The following is a 23,061-nucleotide window of genomic DNA, read 5'->3' on the forward strand; positions in this document are numbered from 1 at the left end:
TGTAAATTCTGGGGATTAGGAAGACATAACTCTCCAATGCAAGATTCTCTGATTTCTCTGTAATGTTTCTCTAAAGTATTAGTTTCAAGACACATCTTATACTCAGAGATAATTGTGAAGAAAGGGAGATGCTTACTGAGTTTGCCTTCTTGAACTGCAAAAAATCTTTGACTAACTTCTTTTAATATCCAGTATGTTCTGGCTTTCCTGTACCACAAATGAACTGCAACAATGGCAATACTGAGGAATATTCCAAAATCAAGGAATCGAGTGTTGAATTAGTTCATTTTTATGATAATTTGTATATATTTTTACATATATGTATATACATATCATTTGAGAATTTATTGGCAGAACCTTAATCAGTGTTTGTTCTTCCATATAAAGTGCATTATTAATATACACTCCCCCCCCAGTCTTCTCTTCCATTTACTTTAGTAGTATAAGACCTCGATCAAAATTAAAACTAGACAATAAAGTAATGTCAAGTTTTGGATAGTAAAAGTTTTCACTTGGGATAAAGTGCTGACCCTACTGATTTCAATAGGACTGGGATTTCAGTCAGAATTTGTGATGGAGCCCATTGGAATGGTAACTGTGGTAACGTGACTAAGCTTACTACACCTAAGCAGGAGAGAAGTAAAAGATTTTGTAGAGCTTGGATGAATAATTATGCAATTATCTCATACACTCAGGTTGGGAAGTCTCAAACAAAGAAACCTCAGCACACTTTGTTTCCAAAAAAATCAGTTTTATAAATGAAGTCAGAGGTAACAATTTTCTCCCCTTGCACTACTCCACCAACAGAGACAGAATAGAAGAAAAGGAATATTGTCTATTTACAAGGAGCAATCCTCATTGTAGAATACTGATATTCTGAAAATCCAGAGTATTGTCCTGAGCCTGTCCTTCCTCCAAGATGTGACTCTTACTTAAACCAATTATTGCACAGATATCAATGGAATAATCTATGTCAATGTTCTTATTGCTGTGTCTGCCTCCCTGTTCAGGCAAATTTTGGGAAAGTACCATTGGCTGGAATATCCTCACACTATGTATCCCTGACATGCCTGCTGCAATTATGCAGATCAGTTTTATTGAACCAATTCTGGCCTACACTGAAATCAAGGTGAACATATTATAGCATAAGCACATATGTCTCAAAAATGTAGTGAACCTATGTCAGAGAAATCATGGATCAATATTTATTACTGCAGGGGATGTAGCACGCTGTATTCCTGAAGAATTCCATATTTACAAAAATATCTCTGTGGGAGCTTACCCTTCTGAGTCAAACTGAAACCCTTACAATTCTCCCGATATGCAGGCCTTTGGGATCTGCCTCTTTTCAGAAAATATCATGTCCTGATTACATATTTAGCTGTTCTAGGAATGTATTTTCTAAGCTTTGGGAAAACAGAGTTTGCTCTACCTAAACACTGTATGAGAACTCTCATGTACAGCCGTTTCCACTTTGCAGGTGTTTTGCCATAGGGATGAGATTTCATAAACATTGCTCTGTATGCAAAAAAAAACACTCAAGTAAAATTATATGGAAAAATTATTACATGAAAAATAATTAGATGTCACAAGAAAAGGAGCGCTCTCTAACTAAGCCAATCTGACACACTTCTTATAAAGATCCACTTGGTAATAGTCGATTATTTTTTTCTATGTTGAGTCTCAAAACTGAACACAGACAACTAATTTAAAATACTGCTCATGTCTTAGTTCAAGTGAGGTTACTTTGACTTGCCACAGTACCCACAGAACAGGTTAACCATTCCAGACATGTTAACAACAATTCGATACAGTGGGTGCCAAGATGGAAAATGGGAAGGAGTGACCAACCCAAATAAACAAACAATACAATTCAAGAACAATTTTGAGCTCGCCAGGGAGTTGAAAATTTATTCCAAATGCTGCTTTAACTGCCTGTTGTATAAATACTTCAATATTTTTTTTCAAAACTATACTCTGCAAGCCTATGGCAACATAGGCTGTGTAACAATTTTATGGAACATTAAAAATGCAACTTTATAATGTTTAGTTCTACAAGTTTGATGATGAGCAGTAACCTGTTAGAAATTTTCAGTGTTAACTAATTTTACTTATCCAAACTCTACAGTTTGGAGACTACAGAACCCTGAGAAATCTGCAAATTCAAAGTTAAGAGAAACCTTTTCTAAATAATTTAATGCACAAGTTAAAGAAATTGGCAGCTGAAAATTCCAATTTCTATTACTTGGTGCCTACAGTTTGCCCTTGAAATCTTTTTTGTTATCTTGTCCTTGTCTCTGAGATCCTTTCTTATTGTTGACTTCTCGTTGCCAATAAGCAGGATGAATTAACTTGTGCTCAACACTCGACTGCTTCCACTTCTTTAGATTTTAGTGTTACCCATGCCTAAAACTGGCCTTATGTATTACTGCCCTATAACAAAAGTTCCTGTGTGAACATAGTTTGAATTGTTCATCTTTGATGATGAAGTGATCAAAATGTGACAGTTTTAGGGCAGGTGATTATAGGAAACAGCAAGAAATTAACAAGGGAAAACCAATTAAGGATTGCATTGAAATGAGTTTTCCATCTTTAGGAATAGTCTTCTATCAATTTCCCACAACTGTTCTCTCAAAGATTCTTCAGAATAATAAGCAATCAAGGAAGAAAAATGTTTTATGCAGCCTTTACACTAAACTAAGAGTAATAAACAGCATTTAAAACTTTTAGATGCATATAGGATAGAAGATTTTGATGCCTAATTTGTAATAGATTTGTTTCAGAGCTGTCAAACTACAGATAGAATGAGATACAGTCAAAGTAATTTTAATCTAGATTCAGTATTTTTAATCCCACAATGCAGACAAAGAGCTTGGCCTAGAGAGCCCAAACTTTGTTCAGCAGCACGGCAAACGTTATGGCATGCAACTGCAATTCATGGTTACAGGTACCCAAACAAATTAATTCAGAAATAGATCAAGTGTAGCTTTTGAAATCATGATTCGTGCTATGTATTTTAAGAAAGGAAGAAAGCTCCAGAACACAAAGCCTCTTCTAGACTCCAATTAAAAAATGTATCCTTTAAGTGGAATCTAACACAAACTAGATTCTTGTTCCAAAAGTTCATTCTTACAAGAAAAGGAAGGAAACCCCAAACCTAAACCATTAGTTTTTATCTGTGGAGTGGCAGGAATGCTGCATTAGAAATTTTACTAATATAAACAATGCTTGAAAAGCCCTTTCAAGTCAAATTTGAAGTGTATTAATAAAGAAATATATGAAATTTAACAGTATAGGAGTTTACAGGTCTTTCTTTATTTTTCATAACCCAGAATAGCTGGAGAATTTTTGTTTTAGGACAATCAGTCTGACACCTTTCAGAAGTATTACTTAAAAAAAAAAAAAACACAAAGGGATATAGAAGATAAAGGATTTGCTATAAACAAGTAAGTAAATCAATTTAATTTTATAATAACATAATGAAACAGATTAAAGCTTTAAAAAGATAGACAGAAGAGAAAAGGCATAAATTTGTAGAAAATTATAAGAATGCATCTAAAGAAGATAATCAGAAGCTATTTTCTAATGGGAAGATAGAATCATGGAAAGAGACCTTCAGGTGGCTATGATCACCAAGTAAGTTATGTGTTTGCAACTAAAATACAGCATCAAGAAAGAGAAGTGGATTTGGTACTAATACATGGCGATATTAAGCATCACAAGTAAGGATTTAATTTGTGACTGTAGTGTGATTATATGTGAAATAATTGCATTCAGAGTGCTCAACTGTGATTTAAAACATTCTGTTTTTGTAGCATACAGTTTAGGGAGCGAACAAGCCCATTTATTGAGAGGCCCTTCAACAGTAAAAGTAATTGTTTAAGAAATCATACAGGAAAAAATTCATGCTATAAAATCAGATTCGCTTAAAACTCTCCATGCAAAATGAACACATTCCTGACCAGCTCTGTTTTGTACATGTATGAACTGTCTCAGTGCTAATGACGAAAAGGATCTAAAAACCTAAAGCAGATATTCTGAGTCAGACCTTTTTGTCACCCATGAGGCCCCTAGAGAAGGGTGTAAGGACAGTGTAAGGATACAACACTTCCCTGGCAGAGTGCCCAAGCCTTCACCAAACTGAGGTGAGGATCAGTACATTTTGGGTAAATGATGTGTATTCCTCCCATCCTATGAATTTATCTTTTGGGGCTAAGTAATTATGTTCTCTTCACTCTAGCAAAGCTCACACTGAAATGGGATTAACTGCTGCTTTACATGCTAAACTGAATTCTTGGAGGTCAGTGGAAGCTTTGCCTGAATGAGCAGGGCAAGGACCAGAAAATTAAAAGGTGAATCAATGTCTTCTTTCAGATATTGTCAGAGTGTCTTTCAGAACTGAGTTAACCATTTGACTATTTTTTTTTTCTGAATTATGTGAAAGCAACTTCTAGCCAAATCCACAGGAGTGCTCACATGCACCTGGGAACGCTGGCTCAGAAAACAAGACCAAGCTCGGGATAATGATCCCCTGCTGCATAAATGATCGATGTGTATTGATGTATAAACACTCTATAAATTAACTGAAACAATTGGGTTCAGTGTTCCTGCTCACAACTGGAGTAGCAGCTGTAGCACTAACTAGGAGTCTGAGGTGACTAATGGAACTCTTTTTGCTGTAGTTCTTTCTTTGTCACCTCTTGTAAATGTCTTCTTCTGTGTCTAAACACTTTGTAGTTGGAAGCATTTTTGTGTGGTTGTAGTTAAATATAACTATGGCTTCATGTCTGGCAAAATCAAAGTATCCTTGCACTAGAATAAGCACATCTAATTTATAAAATTGTGCCAGGAATGATATTGGTGATAAGAGAAAAGTAAAATGCTAAACCAGTGTAAGACACAGAACTGCATTTCTTGTATCTGTAAGAAATCAAAGGAAAAGTTTTGCTGGGTTCATTCAGAGGGTAGCTTCTATATTGTACACATTTTGGAATCCTGTAGTGAAATCTCTCCTTGGGAATTGCACTACTCTTCTGTCCAGCACTCAAAGTTTATTAAAGTTTTGTGGGAAAAAAGCTGTTTGGCAGCATCCCAGTCCATAAGGGTCTGAGAATGATGTGCCAGAAAGACTCGAGAGGCCTAAAAAGCCACTTTGAAATATGGAAAAGCTCCTTTTTTTTTTTTTCTAGGGGCCCAGTTCAGGGAGTTTCAGTCTGTTTCATGGATTTTTCTAGGCTGCAGCACAGAAAAAAAAGCCTCTAAAATTATCATGTTTAAACAAAAATTCTGGGTTAGAACAAAAATATTTGGGTTTATGCTTTTTACTGATTATTGGAAAACTAGGGGTTTTTGTCCACTAATAGTTATCTACCTATCTGTAGATATTTAGAAATGTATTTAGTGTGAAGACTTTTTTTCCATCATATCGCTGTTTACATGTTGGCATGGATTAAAGTCCACTTGTATCTCAAACACTCTGTGTTTCTTTATACCAACATTTCTCAACAAGTAAAAACTCTGTTTTCACAATTTTGTGCCACAATGACTGCCTAATCATAGACACAAGCTGTTACAAATGTTTGCTAAACATATCCTTGCAAGGATAAAGCACAAGCATGCATGTACTCTGAAAGGAAAAGCCTATTTATTTTTCTTTTCCTCCTTTTAGCTCTCTTTTCAGTCACTTAACAGACATCATCTCAGAGCATTTGAGTTTAAATTACTATAAAACTGCTTTTTAATTACGTTGTTTTAAAGTATTGAGGCAGGCATTGACATGGGGGGAATAGCAGTTTTGAGAAATTGGAGCAGAAAGGCAGGAGTTTTAGGTAATGGGTACAATACAGGAAACTCATCCAAAAACTCTTCTTCCATCAATACTTGGAGCCCTATTCTAATTTAATGAACATCACAAGGAGTTTTCCCTTTGACTTCTGCAGAAAAAGGTCAGGCTCAGACTATGTTTCTTGTCTGTTCATTTTAGGGGCTGACCACAAGCCTGGAGAGAAACAGAGAAACACAGCAAGAGAGAAAGGGAGGGTGAGTCTGGTCCTTCTATATTTGACACATCCCTATGACTGAACCTGGGACAGATACGGAAGAAGACAAAGCACTGCACAGCCAAGTACCACACCATCTGATTTTCATCTGCATAACTGAATCCAGAGGTTAGAGTATTTATACAGAGCATGGGGGACATTTTTTCATTTGGCGCACCCACAAAATCATCATGTGGTACAGAGAGCAGACTAATATAAGCAGGCACTAACTGCAGAGCACGAGGTTCTAGTCCCAGCTCCTACAACTATTTTTGTACTTCTCCAGAACTGAATATTTCTCTATTTTTTGTAAACTTTCACAATAATTCCTCTTTTTCACCAATAGTGTCATAACTGCAAGACTGAAACACTGACAGTGTCTAGTGAGTATTTTCTTTGCAAAGTGGAATTGAAGAGGAAAGAATCCTTCCTGTGTTCTAAAACATCTTCTGCCTCCTGACTAAAGCGTGGTCCAAAGAGGAGTTGGATCCTTTGAGACAGACAAGGGAATTGAACCTGGACCTCATCCACATTTCTGTCTGTACTAAGCATGGAGTTACAGTATGAAGGGAAATATTTTTCCAGTGTGGGGCCAGCATTTTCAGAGCTCACCTACTGGATTGAACTCTCCAGAGAGACATGCAGAGGAATACCTCATTTCTGGAAACCTACCTGGCATTAGCCTGAGTTAATTACAAAGCTGCTCAGTCCTATTAGGCCTTAAGTACCTTTGAGAGCACGAATAAGCAATGCTGGTGCACCTCATAATAAAAAATGCCAGTGCTTCCACTCAACCTTATGAACTTCTAGGGTTTTATGGCAGATGTGTAAACATTTTTAGGACTGCAATTTTGACCCAGGGCATCTAAATTCCACCTGACTTGAGCATCAGTTGTTTATGTGCTTTTCTGGGCCTCATCCCAGATTAGAATCCACAGCTCAGAAATAATCATAATATCTGCATAATGCTGATTTTCAGAATGATTTATAAATATTAAGTAATTAATCTTCATATTGCCCTTGGGTAAATATTTCCATTTTACAAACACAAAAAATTGTGATAAATTGCCATAGGCTACATCAGAGTCAGTATCAGAATGAGAATGGAGGAATTCCTGGTTCTCAGACTAGAACTTAGTTCATTGCTCTCAGAAGGAGAAAAAATCTTGCTCTTCAGAAAGAAGAGTTGTGCTGTTGACAAGTTTTAATTGACTGAGACCTTTTTTTTCTAAAGTGGTTTATGTTGTAGATTTGGCATCTTTCAGACTATACACAAAACTTTGCAGCACTACTTTTCAATTCTAGTAGACTATTAGCAACACTGATGGGTAAGAACTGAGAAAATATGACCAAACTTTACTTTCAGTAAAACTCATTTTATGTCTGGAGTTAGAAAGGAATCACTGGAAAGACTATATTTAATATTATACCAGCTTAATGCATCAGTTAGACAATCACTCAAAATAAAGAAAAGGCTCATTAGATCACTTAATCACTATCACTGGAATTACTGTCTGTACTACACTGACATTGAAGTATTTTAGGAACCTTTAACATTTTCCACACCTGCTTTGTTTTTTAAGATGGAAAATCCAGAAGAAAAGTAATAGGAGGATTCTTTCTCCTTTTGTTGCTGAAGGAATTCCAAAATTCTGGATGCCTGCAAAAACTGTTGCTGGCATGGAAGTAACTGTCAGCTACCAAGGCCTTCATATCACAATCTAGGTTTGAACAGTTCAAAAAGACCCTTCCCTAAGTTCTCTTTCACATCTTATCAATCTACTTTCTTCATACACAATTTAAGAGTATTTTGGTCACTGTAAAGTTGCAAGTACTGGAAAATTCTTACAGAGGAAACAATTTCTAGGCTAAAGTATCAAAACTGATAAATGTCAGTGCTACTGAAATGACAAACCACAAGCCTTAGCAATGCTGCATCAAATATTTCCATCACATCAGTTTTCAGAACTCTACATTTTGATAAATGTACATTGTTTCACACCCAGTAACACAATATAGCAGTTTAATTCCACTAATATAAGCTGTACACTCTTTGATACATGTTTACACTCACAACAGGCAAAAAGACCAAAACTACAAGTAATTCACTATAGAACACATTTTATTTTTCTGTGTGTAAATCACATTTATTGACCATGTGATATATATAGGAGGTCTTAGCACAGGGACCACACCTTCACACAAAAATTTCTAGCTGAAGAAGTTTTAATGTTAGATATTGAATAAATGTAATATGGTCATGGCTGTGACACTCCTTTGGGAAACTCTCACTTCAAGTATGCCAGCTAAGGATAGTTCCATGATAGGAAAATTTCCCTGCCTATCATTCAACCACCCCATGCCTTTTCTTACAAAACACTGCATTTTGTATTTCTCTGAAATCACCAAATGAGAATACTATGGGGATTATGTATCCATCACATTTAAGAATTTTGAAATTTCAGGTTCATAAATATCGGGGCTTCACTTTTAGGCCAACAGCACATCCTAGTGGGTACTCACACTATTCCATGGCTTTTGAACTACAGTCACAGCTGCATAAATACTCTTGTGGTATCCTTCAGTGCATGAACTCTTCTTCCTTCCCTATATGGAATAACAAAGAATGAAGTTAGGATTTTGGAAGTGTGTGCCAATTAATAAAACTGAGGTAATTCAGAAACACAGAAGACTTTACAATTGGTTCCATATATCTTTTAAGCAAAAATGTGCCTCTGAATATGCATAATTTTATCCAATTTTAGGCAATGAACAGTAGTGTCGTTTGTTCTTTCGTTTTGTCAATAGGAGAAAACAACTCCAGTTTCATAGGGGCAGCTCTACCTGGGAAATATGATCTTAGTAATATGTGCATATTACTAAGTACTAGGCTAATCAATAAAATGATATATTTACTCACCAAAAATGCATCTATTACAGCTTGAGGGACTTTGCCAGTCAAGCATGCAGTACAGAGAGCTGTCTGTTGAAACAAAAAAAATCAAGAGAAATGGAAAGCAAATGCTATTTAACTCTCATTTTATAATAGTCTAATTTAGAGATTTTTAACTGACTTCACATGGGAAGAGTTGTGAAGTAGGGAATAAGGACATGGAAAATCTTCAAGATATTTTCTCCCAGGTAAGTTCACAATTTTGCATAGCTGCAAAACCTTTCACCATATTTCTCACTTTCTGGTATTGTCATATTTGTAACATATATTTTCCATGGGAAAAATGAGGTGACGTGTGTCTTTTAAAGAAGCTGTCCTGTGAATGGAGTTCTGTATCCTTAACAGGCTCTGTAAGCTGAATTTTGGTAAAAGGGGGTGTGGGGGATATCTTATGAGGACCACTTAAGAACCTCATGATTGTGTAGTCTGGAGAAACAGTGGCTGAAGGGTGACCCCCAAATCAAATCAACAACCCCTTTAATTTCTAAAGCTTCCTGAAGAGGGGAAGTAGAAAGGGAGGTGCTGATTTATTCTCCCAGGCATCCAGTGATAGGACAGCTGGGAATGGTTCAAAGCTGCATCAAGGCAGGTTTAGACTGGACATCAGGAAGCATTTCTTTACCAAGAGAGGAGTGAAACACTGGAGCAGGATTCCTGGTCAGTTGGTTGATGCCCCAGGCCTCAGTTTCAGAGGCGTCTGGACAAGGCATTTAATAACTTACTTTAACTTTTGGTCAGCACTAAAGCTGTCAAAGAGATGATTGTTGTAGGTCCCTTCCACCTGAAATATTACTATTCTATTGTATTCTGTGTTCTATTCTATTCTGATCCATTCTATATTTGCCAGCTGAAGATCTACAATAATCAGTAGGCAGTACACTTCTGCAACAGAACCTGATCCCATGAAGGAAGAAATGCAGTGGCCCTTCTGTACTTGGATTCACATATTTCTTTCCCCTTCTTGAATCAGTTTCAGTTGTTCCAGGGCAATTTTATTCCCTGAAAAATTGTTGGGGTTTTTTTTTATGGTTAAAGTGTTTAACATCATTATATGAGAGAAACAGATTTTGTGCTACTAATGTGTGGCTTTTCCAAAGGCTCAAAAATCAGAAGTCAGTTAAAAGGATCCCCATTTTTAGTTCATGGTCTTCTGCTACCCAACTCATGTTAGATGTGTTACTGCCAGTGCTAACGTCTTAATTTGGCTGAGAGGAAAACTGCCCAGAAATAGTCCCTGTGCCCCACCTACAGGCGAATCCATCATTCCCTCTAAGGCTGTGCAGGTCTCAAAAATTCTCTCCTGAGAAGGGGAGTGAAAGAAGGGAGAGACTCCAGCACTCAGCTTTGTTAGCAACCCCAGCTGGGTACATACACTGTGTTTTAAAGCTGAAGCTGCAAGGTGAGAGATAACAGTGGGGTTTTTTGTCAGTCGCCAGACATTTCCTAAATGAGCATTGACAGTGGCTGTTACAGCAAGCAAGCTTGTTACAAGCAATGATGCTGCCCACTTCTCTACCAGAAATAGAGATTATTTTCTGGAACATTTTCCATATCAGAGTTCAGGAATCCTTGCTGTAAATAAAACAGTTACCATAAGGAATTCTTAGTAAAAAGCTATTAACTTCTCAACAGAAGGACACATAATAGTAGTGGAGAAAAGGTGCTCTTCAGGTAATAATTTTTGCTATAAATAAACATATTTTTATGCTTAATGAAAGAATTTTATTTGGAAGGGACCTCTGGTCATGGTCCACATGACAGTTTTCTTTCTTCAAAGAGGGTGGGGTATGGGAGGGATTTGTTTCTATAATCTTTGTCAGAGCTGAAAAATTTTATTGTAGAGGTGTTGAGCAGCAAATTTTTCCACCATTTTTTGTCACCATATTATATGGCAGCAATCTTATTCCCATGAATGCCACAATCCAAATGGTTGAGGTTTGAAGGGACTTGTGGTAGCTAAAAAGTCCCCGGCTAATTAACATGCACAAATCTGAGTGACCAAGAAAACAATTAAGCTGCATCTAAAGTTACCACCCAAACTACTGCTTACAAATGCTTCTGAAACCCAGTCACTCTCTGCCATGAGAAACAAGGAAGTAATCAGAATGTTGTGGCAGCATTTCCCTAACAAAGATCAACTTCTTTTAACTGGTGACAGCCCTCTGATGGAGAAATGATGGAAAGGAAAAAATAAATTAAATTGAGTTTTTAAATCTCATTAAGATTTAATAAAATGAAATAAAACCACCCTGGAAAGTTTGGTGATGTGAGTAAGCACTAGAAAGTAGAGTAGACTGATCAGGTGTTTGCCATTGGATGTGATGTGAAAGAGCAAACAGTAAGACCACTATAACTGAGGTGAAATCTGTGATTTTTCACTGTATGAGAATTTGAATTTAATCCTTACTGTCCACCTCACAGGGAAATTATGTTCAGGCAAGAGGGACAACTCAGTTATAACCACACATCTGCACTTACATAACACAAAGCAAGAACAAAAAATGATGAAACCTATGAAACAAATGGCTACAAATAAAATAGAATTAATGAATAATAAATACCACATAGTTTTCCAGCCACAATTATAAAATACTCTCTTCTCTTTTCCATTTTAATTTAGCAAATTTTTATAGGGTTCCATAATTGCAGTTTATTATATTTAAACATGAACTCTTCTTTAAATAAATCTGAAAATCATGAGAGTGGAATGTATATAATGATTGGCATCAACAACAATTCACATCAGTCTTTCAGTAGCAGGGAATGCTGTTAGTACAGCTGTTACGGGCAAGTTCTGGGGAGTAGCTTTGTTACTCTTTCTCTTATATTAGAAGCCCTAATAGTGAAGGTCCATTTGGTTTTTCTAATATTTCACCAGTAGCTTTTCGCTGAAAGCCAGGAGGAATACGTGTGCTCTGGAGATGTGGTTAGTGCCGCACAGTGCTGCTCACTGACAGCCCATGCAATGCCTGGGGAACTGCCCCCTTCTCTGAGATGTCAACAACTTCTGCACAGAAATAACAGACCCTGTTTCTCCGTACTGCTTCATGGGGGCTCTTCCAGCACGTTTTAGTGACGCCTCAAAGTAAAATCGGCATTTGCCTCCTTGCAAGAATTGGGAGCTGCAGTTCCTTGGGCATTTGGCAGTGTTATCACCTCAGGGCCCGTGTTTGCCACTGACTACTGCGGGCTTAGCTGGCAAGTTGGCAGCTTTTACACGGCACTTCCAACACACGGAAACAAACGTTCAACAAACAGCGGAGCTAACACCCATTTTGCATTATTTTGCGCCCGCTGGAGTTTCCACGTCTCGGCTATGCCGCAATCCCTGCCGTGAGGCGCGGCTCCCCAGGGCCCTGCGCGCCCCGGGCGGCTCCCAGGGAGGCGTGCGAGGGCAGGGCCCGCGCTCAGCGAGGCAGCTGGAGCAGCGGCTCCGGGCCAGCCGCACCGCTGCCGGCACCGCTGCCATTCCCGCTGCCATTCCCGCTGCCATTCCCGCTGCCATTCCCGGCTCCAGCCGCTCGGGAACGCGGCACAGCCCACTACCAGCGGCGGAGGGGGGTGGGAACACACCACCCCCCGGCTGCCCCGGGTGGGCGGGGCCGGGGTGATGGGCAGGGAACGCAGCCAATCAGAGAGGCCGTGGCGGCGGGGCGGGCAGCCGGAAGCGGTGCCGGGCGGAAGTGCCGCAGGGGCGTGAGCGGGGCGGGGCGGGGCTGGGCTGGGCGCGCCGGGGCGGGACGGGGCCGAGCCGGGATACGGAGCGCGGCCGGGATACGGAGCCCGGGCGGCGGCCCCGCCGGTGATGCACGCTCCGCAGGGGCTGCCGGCCCGCTGAGGTCGGTGCGAGGGGCGCCGGCGGCCATGCCGTGCACCTGCGGGAACTGGCGGCGATGGATCCGGCCGCTCGTGGTGCTGCTCTACATCGTGGGGCTGCTGGTGGTGGTGCCGCTCTGCGTGTGGGAGCTGCAGAAGCTGGAGGTGAGGGGCGCGGCCGGGACCGCTGGCAGCGGGCTCGGCCCCGGGCAGGGGGGCGGCGGGAAATGTGTTACCTCATCGGGAAAGTATAAAAGTGTCGAAGTCACGGGTGCCAGGAGGATGGAGCCAGACTCTGCTCGGTGGTGCCCAGCAACAGGACAAGAGGCAACGGGCAGAAACTGAGGCCCAGGAAGTTCCACCTGAACATGAGGAAGAACTTCTTTACTGTGCAGTGACCACACACTGGAACAGATTGTCCAGAGAGGCTGTGGAGTCTCCCCTCCTGGAGATACTCAAGAACCATCTGGACACAATCCAGTGACATGTGCTCTGGGATGACTCTGCTTGAGTAAGGAGGTTGGACCAGATGATTCACTGTGCTCTCTTCCAACCTGACCTATTCTGTGAAAGGACAGGCTGGAGAAGTGCCATGGTGCTGCTGGACTCATTTGTCCTGCTGCTAAAGCCCTAGTGAACCTCAAAGGAACAGGGCAGTGTTTCTTTCCCCTTCTGTTTCCATAATAGTTGCTGTTTGAACAGTTGGTACAATTCTGAAGAGATTCAGGTCAACCAAGAGTGACGAGAATAGGTCAAGTTGGAAGGGACCACAGTGGATCACCTGGTCCAACTTCCCTGCTCAAGCAGGGTTGTCCCAGAACACATGGCACGGGATTGTGTTCAGACTGTTCTTGAATATTTCTGGCAGGGGAAACTCCACAACCTCAGCAGTCAATCTGCTCCAATGTGTGCTCACTGCACAGTACTTGGTCAGGTGAATCTTCCTGCGCATCAGTTTCTGCCCATTGCCTCTTATTCTATTGCTGGGCACCACCAAGAAGAGTCTGGCTTGCTCCATAAGTTCATCCCAGAGCTTAGATTTTGAAACTTAGTACTAATGCTGGCATTCATAAAGATATTTTCGTCTGTTTTGGGAGAATTTAGTAGAGCATATCTATGGGTAGAGAAGCTGCTCTTTCATGCTAGTGGTGCTGTAACTGTAGTGTGTGAATTACAGACACGGATGATCACATTGCTTCTCTAACAAGAAGTAAAACTTTAACCTTAAAATATATGTATTGTTCAATGTAATACAGGTCTGTGCTCCCAGATGTAGGCTTTTTCAGGGTGTAGTTTTCAGGACTTAATGACAGTAAGATCTGTCTTGAATATGTTTAAAAATTTTCAGGTTTGAATTCCTGTTCTGATGTAATGCATGTTCAGCATAATTGATTTTTATATCCAATTTTATACCATTAAGTCTTACTTGTAGAGAAACTGATCAAAAGTAAAACTAGAAAACAACACGAGACATGGGATGTTGATGTAAAGTAGGGGATCACAGAAAAGGTTCTCATCAAAGGAAACTGAGAAGAGTCTCCTGTGTTTCTCAGGTTTTGATACTTAGGATTATTAGTTGTTTTTCAGAGAGCTTTGATTTAAAATTTCAGCTCTGTGTCTTAGCAGACATTGTAGTTTTATGTATCTACATCCATATCTATTTCTGTTTGTTAAATGAAAATGAATTGATTACTATTTGGAACTTGATTTTAAAGTTAAAAATACTTTAAATCCACAGGTTTTCAGAAACTTTATAATGCAGCACTGAATCAAGACAAGTTCCATATGCAAAGCAAAGACTCTTGTGGGTTTCAGTGAATTAAGTACTGGGCATTACTCTGTTTTTGTGGAATGTTTTGTGTACTTGTAATAACTTGACAGTATTAAGACTAGATGTTTAATCTTGCAAGGTTGGAATTCATACGAAGGCATGGTTTATCGCTGGGATATTTCTGCTAATGACTATACCAATATCTCTCTGGGGGATACTACAACACTTAGTCCATTATACTCAACCTGAATTACAGAAACCAATAATAAGGTAATATTTCACGTTTTACCTATGCTACAAATATTTGATTTAATTAAGACTAAAAATACTTTTAGTAATATAAAATGTTCTTCTGCTGTTATAACAGGATTCTGTGGATGGTGCCGATTTACAGTTTAGACAGCGTAAGTGTTCGCTTACTGTTACCAGCTCAAATTCTGATTGTTGTGGGAGTGAGGGAAAACAAACTGTGCTGCATGGAGGGGGTAGTCCTAGAAACTTCTGGGCATTCCTATTTATGGAGTATGTCAGAACCATAGTTCTAGTCATACCACATTCTTCTGGAGATTTGGGGTTGCTTTTGATAACCTTTCTTAACCCTGTCCTTGAGTATCCTTTATGATGGATGTGGAGTGGGGTACGACAGGAGCCTGCTTTTGGCCCATCCATCTTAATAGCAGAAGTGGAAACAGGACTGATCCAAGAACTGCCTCAAAATTCAGTGCTGTACCTTCCTTACCCAAGTGAGGCTTACTCGTAGAATTCTTTCCTGAGTTATGCTTAGTGCTAAAATGATTCCTTTTTGGTTCAGGGGACAAGAGATAATATCCTTTGTGGAGTACAACAGCATTGTGATAGAAACTGAGAGCTCTCATAACCACAGTTTCACTAAAAATAAAAAATCCAGTTTTGGTTTGAAACTCAGAGAGTAGGCTAGTACAGGTGGAATCTGAAGTCCTGTGTGTGTTATTTTGTAGCTGTAGCATTGCTCTCCCAGTGCTTTCAGCCCTGTTTGATTAGTGCCTGCTGGCTCAAGAGCTTGCTCACCCAGTGTTGTCGTTGGAATCCCTTTTGTTTTTCTCGCACATAACCTTTTGTGTACCTCTCTTCTTGCAGTGGATAGCTTTGAAATACCCCAAGATTGCAATATATGTGGATACATGTCGAGAATGCTATGAAGCTTATGTCATCTATAACTTTATGGTTTTTCTTTCAAATTATTTAACCAACCGGTACCCAAACCTTGTGTTAATAATAGAAGCAAAAGATCAGCAGAGACATCTGCCCCCTCTCTGTTGCTGTCCATCGTGGGCTATGGGAGAGTGAGTATATCATGACATCTTCAAGCTTTAGGCTGTGTAGGCAGCTCCAAACATTTTCTATTCATATTTAGCAGCGTAACATTTGCTGCTTGATGGAGTGAGTTTATGGTTTATATGTGTTTGATCAGCTGTGAATCTCTGTTGAAAGCAGCTGTGGATGAGTGACAATCAAGCTATAAAACATCCTGTGAATCTGACTTAGATACTAACCTGCATTGATTGACTCAGGGAGTGCTAAAGGAAACTTCCTTATTTTTGAAAAATATTAAAAAAAGGTCTCCTGGAATCTGCTTCTATTGCTGTTTGCCAAAAACCTCATGTGGAATTGGGAGTAGACTGGATAGCCTGTTGCTTTTACTTCAGGTGAAGGGTGAAAGGCCTTATGCACCTAAACTGTTTATTTCTGAATGCTTAAACTGATAAAATCTCTCTCTCTCTCTTAGGAGATGTTGATTAAGCTGTTTGGTGAGAGGGGAAGGGAAGGTGGCCTTCAGTGGTCACAACTTCTTTATACAGTTTACCATATTGGGCAAAGAGCTTTGGTTCTCTTAAGCGTTTAGGGCAATTATTATGATTTTTAAGTCTCTTACATTTAGACTCAAAGCTTTTCTTACATCTTCAAACACAGCAAAAATTGCATTCTCTTTGCTTAGCCCAGCCAGAAGCTTTTCATGGCTAAAATAAGTGAATCATTGAATATTTCCTGTAATGTGTCTGTCAAAATCCAGCTCTTTTGTGTATTTTGTATATATACACCGTATGACGCAACATCTTAAATCCTGGACGTACAAGTTGAAATTACCATAAAATTACAATTTACCTTAGTAAATCTACTGAGAATAGAAATCATCCATAAGAGAATTGTATTTAAATCCTTATACAATGAATTTTGTGTTTCTCTTTCAGAGTTTTGTTATTTAGATGCAAACTGGGTGTTTTGCAGTACACTGTTGTCAGACCATTTACTACCATTATTGCTTTGTAAGTACACTGATAAATAATTAATACTGATCTTCAGGATATGATTTTGACTTGAAAGAATTTCTATGCCCTTTTTATTGGATCAAGGCAGTTTGAAAGCAGACTCGTGTTGCATGCTAAATGGGTGCCAACAATTTGAATCAACTTATGATTTCTTTATGGCTTCTCTATAGCAAATAACTATTTGCAGAATTGAAATCATAAATACTTAAAGCCAGCTTCTGTAATCAGTGGGATAGAATGTGGAGTACTGTTGGGGTGGGAAAAACATTTTTATGATCTCTTAATTTTTAGGTTCTTTTTTCCTCTTCCCTTTTTTGCATTTACTTCAGCAACTGAGAATTTTTAAAGGCAGGTTTCGTGTAATTTCTAGAATTTTTTTAAACTTCGCATGTGACAAGCTTGACTGTGTGCGTTTATATCATACAGCCTGGGTGTGTAAAGGAACAGTAGGCAGGCAGGCATGATGATGCTGAAAGCTTAATTTCCTGAGCTTTGTATTGATGGTCATTACTGTTAATTCTGTGGGACTGTGGAATAAGTTGCTACTCACCATGAACATCTGTATAACTATTTCTATTTCATATCTATATATATGTGTGCTGTTGGAAACTTATTATTGTGCATGCCCCCAGTGCCCTAATGTAAGTACCAGAAGAGGTTTTTAACTCTAAGGATTGATTGATTGATACAGTGAAGATGTAGCACTTGAGGGAAGTGATCTGTTTCTCCATAGTGATTAATTCTAAAAATTCTTCCAGAATTTGTGAACTAGTGGGAGTGTATGATGAAGGAAACTTCAGCTTCAACAATGCATGGACTTACCTCGTTATACTTAACAACATGTCACAACTAGTGAGTATCAGGAATACATCTTCCTGCTCTTGGAATTCATCATTATGTGAATCTGCTATCTGAAGTGTTGGCAGTGATTGTGTTAAGGTCTGGGAATTCTTACAGGTAGAATATTTTCTATTTTAAGTCAAAATTGCTCTCTGTTAAATATTATGTATGAAAACCACTGGAAAACCAGATAATCTAAAACTTTTATTATTTTTACTATGACACTCCATAAAGCAAGCACCTTTCCATCCCAGATTATTTTATGGGTCAGGTAGTATGGCCCAGGCATTAGAGCTGCAGACCTGCCCCTCTCTGGTAAGAGATGACTCCACTTGTCCTCACAGTTTCCTCCTGACACTCATACAAAGAATTAATATATTAAAAATTCTGTATGAAAAATGGTGATAACATTCACAGGAAAAAATTAAAATGGTGTGTGCAGTGCTGAGGGTCTGGCCTAGTCAACACTCCTTTTTATTGGGTCAGCTGTCAGATAATGTCAGAGTAAGATGTCAGCCCCTAAAATTGCGAGTTTCATTTTGGAGTCCATGGATTGCTTTTACTTTTCTTGGCAACAGCAGCAGGAGTCAGAGCAACATAACAACTGGGATAATTTGGAAATTTTGTCCTCTTGCTGCCACCCCTGTGTTTGATGGGTGACTATCACAGAAGAAGCTGTAATTGCTTTCTGCTGTGACAGCAGTCCCAACAGCAGCGTGAACTTCTGTGTCCTGTTTGAAATGATTGGAATTTCAGGAATAAAAAAAAGAAAGCACTTTAAAACAGAAAGTCCTTTAAAAAAAAAAACCAACAAAAACCAGCATTTTAACGTTGTCTCATGCTATGATACATATTTTAACTGTAGAGATGGTGTTACACAACTCCCTCACAAAATAAACATGAATTTGAAAGCTTTCATTGATTTTCTTTTCCTTGTCAGTTTGCCATGTATTGTCTGGTGCTGTTTTATAAAGTACTGCGTGAGGAACTGAACCCTATCCAGCCTGTTGGCAAGTTCCTTTGTGTGAAGATGGTAGTTTTTGTTTCTTTCTGGTAAGTGGATTTTCTACTTGTTACTTCTTGTCTCAGGGCAGATTATAAAAGAGCTAAAAAGGCTGGATTTGTTACTGAGGTTAGAGAGCTTAAAATGTCTACCCATAATCTCAATGAGGGGAAGAGGGTAGTACTGTGTTGGAGAGAGCAGTCTTGTTGACTTATTTATTTTAGAACCGTTACCTGCAGCTATTTCAAAACTAACTTTTTTTTCCTTTTAAAAGTAAAAAAAATTACTTTTTCAAAGTAAGTTATTGTAAGTTAAATAAAAATTGCTGTTTGAGCATTGCTCACACTTAGCTGCTGATGAGGGAGTGTATTTGACTATCACAGCATTACTCTCTGAGCTACAGCAACATCCTGAAGGAGAAGAAACTTGTTCTAATGACTAACCAGAGTAACAAACTCTCCTTTAGTTCTCTGTTCTCTTGGTCTTTAGCGTCAGGGATGAATGAGATCTCTTGTTAAGTTTGTTTCATCTTCTTAAAATCTAAGTATATAAACAGAAAAGTTTTTTTTTTTGTGATTCTTCCTATGTATACATATGACCAGATTTGCTTGCAGATTTTTGGCACTACTGTTACAATTCTAATATAAATACTTCTTGTAATATATTCTCTTTATAGGCAGGCTGTGCTCATTGCATTGCTGGTGAAAGTTGGTGTTATTTCTGAGAAACATACCTGGGACTGGCAAAGCGTGGAAGCTGTGGCTACAGGCTTACAGGTAGGAGCAGATGGTTATTTCTGGGGAGAAATGGTTATATGTATATGGTTATATGTCACCTTACATAGCTGATCTCAAGGAAATACTTGGAAATACTCAAGGAAATAACACAGGTTTGATTAGTAATGATTTAATCTAAGCTGGGCTGTTTCAGCCAATGAGCCCATATGAGCTTTATGCTTAACACTTCTGTATCCATGGCAGAAGGAATGTGCCCCAGTGCAATATGTCTGGAAATGCCTTGCATTTCTTCTTGCAGGTATTCATTGTAGAGCTGCTGCTTATTAAATTATCTGTTTAAGTGAAGTCCTGTATGTGTGGCTCTCTGAAAGCTGCCAAGAATATCCTGGTGGAAAAGTAGCTTAAGTCAGTATCCTGGGGCAATTCCAGCCTTTCAGTTGTAGAAGAAACCCAGGACTACTTTTCTCCAGTTATGAATGATTAAGTCAGTGTCTCTGTCATTGCAGGATTTTATCATTTGTGTGGAGATGTTCCTGGCTGCTATTGCACATCACTACAGTTTTTCCTATAAACCTTATGTTCAAGAAGCTGAAGAAGGCTCGTGCTTTGACTCCTTCCTTGCAATGTGGGATATTTCTGATCTAAGGGCAGATATCTCCGAACAGGTTCGAAATGTGGGTAAGTAACAGACAGGATTTGTACAATCTATCAACAGCATCTGTATTTTCAGCTTTATGTCACACTATTGCCCACCTTTATAGTAGCCTAAGAACATTCTATTACCAAATCAGTTGCAGTTGCATCTCTAGAGGATTTCATGGTTTATCTGGCACTTTTTTCTTTCCAAAATTCCTGACTGATTTAGAGTCTAGTTTTTAATTTTTTTTAAAAAAAGAAAAGGTTAGGTAAGTTGTTTTTCTCTTAAATGGAAAGACATACTTTTCTTTATTAAAACTAACAATGGCCATGTGTAAACTAAGATAAAACAAAGATTTATATTCTAATTTAACATGACTGTTTTAGAGTTGATGTGTTCAAAGACTAGTGTTGGAAGAATTAAAAAATCTTTTCATTTCGCATAATTTCAGGGAGAACAGTTTTGGGCCAGCCAAGGAAAATGTTTTTTGCTGAGGATCATGAACAAAACGAGCATACAAGTTTACTGTCTTCATCTACTCAAGACCCAATTTCTGATGCTTCTTCAATGCCATCTTCACCCATGGGTCACTATCAGGGGTTTGGACACACTGTGACCCCTCTCACAACACCGACGACAGCCCCTGCAGTCGATGGGGTTTTTAACCCTTCTGCCAGTGAGGATGCTGAGGAATCACCTGAACTAGAGAACAACTTAGCAGAGAAAGCTCTGGATAAAAGTTAAACTTGCCTTTTCTTTGAATGTGTCAAGGAGTCATTACATACTTGCCACATGTGTCCTGTTAACATGTACTATTAAGGATGAAAGTTGAAAAGCTTTGGAAAGCTGCTGCATGGACAGGAAGAGGATATGGTATGGCTGTAACTGACATCTGAATCCAGACTCTATAATGGACGTGAGCATCTGTGAGTACCCCATGGATATGAAACACGCACACTGTAAAGGTTTCTGCATAAATGTAAGCGTCATCTCCTTAAAATGCTTAACGCTTCCATGTCACATCAAAATAACACTAGTGCAAAAGAAACATTTAAAAAAAATCCTCTCCTCATATAAAAATGTAGTGCAAATACAACCAGCAATGGGAAAGCCTAATTTCAAGAATGTATTTTAAGGAGAGCAGTAGCAAAAACTGTGTTAACTTTGTTTGTCTTAATGACGGTTAATGTCCGTACCCAATGCTGAATGGAACGTGGCTGAATGATAGCTTCTGTAGAGATGTCACCTTCTTCCCATTCCTACATAGCTAAAGTCCCTTCATGAAGATAAGTTACGACTAAGCATTAGTAAAGAATCTCTACAAAGAAAACATTCCCTGCAGCTCTTGCTATCAAAGTCCATGCCCAGATCATATGACTGGTGTATCTGTTGTCTTTGAGGCTCATAGTTTGTAAGTCTTTTATATCCAGAAGAGACAGCCAGGATGGTAAGTTTTGGATTAATACTTTACCTTGACTATTCTTTTTCCTAGCCTTCTAAAATAAGAATAATGGTTACTTACCTTAAAATACATGGAGGGGGAATGAAGGATATTGAAAAGGAAGTAGAAAACAAAACTGATTTCTTTATTTTGGGCTGCAATAAGTTCTTTAACGCTTAAGTTTTTTTTAAGCTGTTAAAGCAGGGTATCTTGTGTCTGTAGTAATTTGTGTTCTTAAATTTGTGTCTGTGTGTTGATTGTATTATGCTTCTAGAATAGCCTGGATTCAAATGTAATAGCTGTTTTTTTCCCCAGAGAAGACCTTTGCTGAGGTAAAACTATGTAGCTAGTCTAATACTGGAGCTGCTAAGACTAAATTTCAGCCCGAGAAGCAGTACACTTGTATCAAAATGTTACTTTGCAAAAACTGACAGTGTCAGAGAGGTATTGTTTTTATCCCCTTATCAGATTTTTACTATTATTGCATGTTTGCAATCTGACAAAAACAACCAAATCAGTAGAGCACTTTTTAAATGACAAGATCTTAAGTTTCTTTTTCAGCATTGCTAGCATTTCCAGGATAAATGTTTTAACTTCTGGCTGTCAGTAAATTCATCTTAAGTGCTTTTTTTGCAGTACTAGTGTGATGTAAATATTGCGCCTTACTCACTAGGCTGCATATTTTATAGCTGAGTATGTACTTGCTGTATCTGAAGTTAGTGAGAAAGTGGAAATCATTATTTTCAATTTGCCAACTCATTGCCTTTGTTGTAAATAAGCAATTAAAGATTTTATTTAAACGGTTCACCGTTGATCAATCTGATTTACTACTACAGTAGTTTAAGAGCGTGAATGAGACATGACTACAACTGTCCTTATGGACAAAGAGGATCTTAAGTAGAACTGCTGCAAGAGTTTGTGCTTTCAGTATTTCATGGCTTGTACTGTAAAGGGAATTCTTGTTTAGGCTTATGAAGAATCAGAATCTTCTAATCCATGCTTGATCCCTGGTATCACCTTATGCAGGTTCACAATGCATTGGGACTTCAGTGCCCACTACAGCCACTACCAGAAATAACCTGATTTCCTGCATGTATACAGGTAAAAAGGGTAGGAGTAATATCTGAGGGAGCAGGGCTGCTGCAAGCAGACTAGCTACTGTGCTCTAGCTCTTCAAAAACCTCACTCTGAAGAAATTTTTTCAATACTTGAAGTTATATATGTTTGATGCAAAACTAAGGTCCAGAGAGGACCTTGATAGGAAAAAAGCTGTCTAAGTGTTTCTTGACAGCTACTAAGTTGTTTTATTATTATTCAGTTATTCAATTTGCACAATATAATGTTCCAGGGGGGAAAGTTATTTTTTTAATTGCAGTAGCTTATAGGATTGTACCTTTCCCTAAAGACTGCTACTGAATTTAAAAAATAAATACAAATCTTGCAGTGATACCCACCCTGTCTTTTGAAAACCATTAATTACCACAGTATTCCAATTCCACAGCAAAACCTATCACAATTA

General features: G+C 38.7%; 1 protein-coding gene across 1 annotated transcript; it reads left to right on the forward strand.

Annotated features, from left to right (window-relative positions):
* Positions 1–12,720: 12,720 nt before the first annotated feature.
* Positions 12,721–22,349, forward strand: TMEM184C (transmembrane protein 184C). The gene is made up of 10 exons (XM_021536590.3): positions 12,721–12,972; positions 14,718–14,848; positions 14,946–14,982; positions 15,695–15,900; positions 16,807–16,881; positions 17,643–17,736; positions 18,665–18,777; positions 19,404–19,503; positions 19,971–20,142; positions 20,553–22,349. Exons 1-10 carry the CDS (start codon positions 12,856–12,858, stop codon positions 20,843–20,845), a joined length of 1,338 nt encoding a protein of 445 aa, XP_021392265.1. The 5' UTR covers positions 12,721–12,855; the 3' UTR covers positions 20,846–22,349.
* The last annotated feature ends 712 nt before the right edge of the window (positions 22,350–23,061 follow it).

This window comes from Lonchura striata, chromosome 4, assembly GCF_046129695.1.
Source record: "Lonchura striata isolate bLonStr1 chromosome 4, bLonStr1.mat, whole genome shotgun sequence".
Lineage (NCBI taxonomy): Eukaryota > Metazoa > Chordata > Aves > Passeriformes > Estrildidae > Lonchura > Lonchura striata.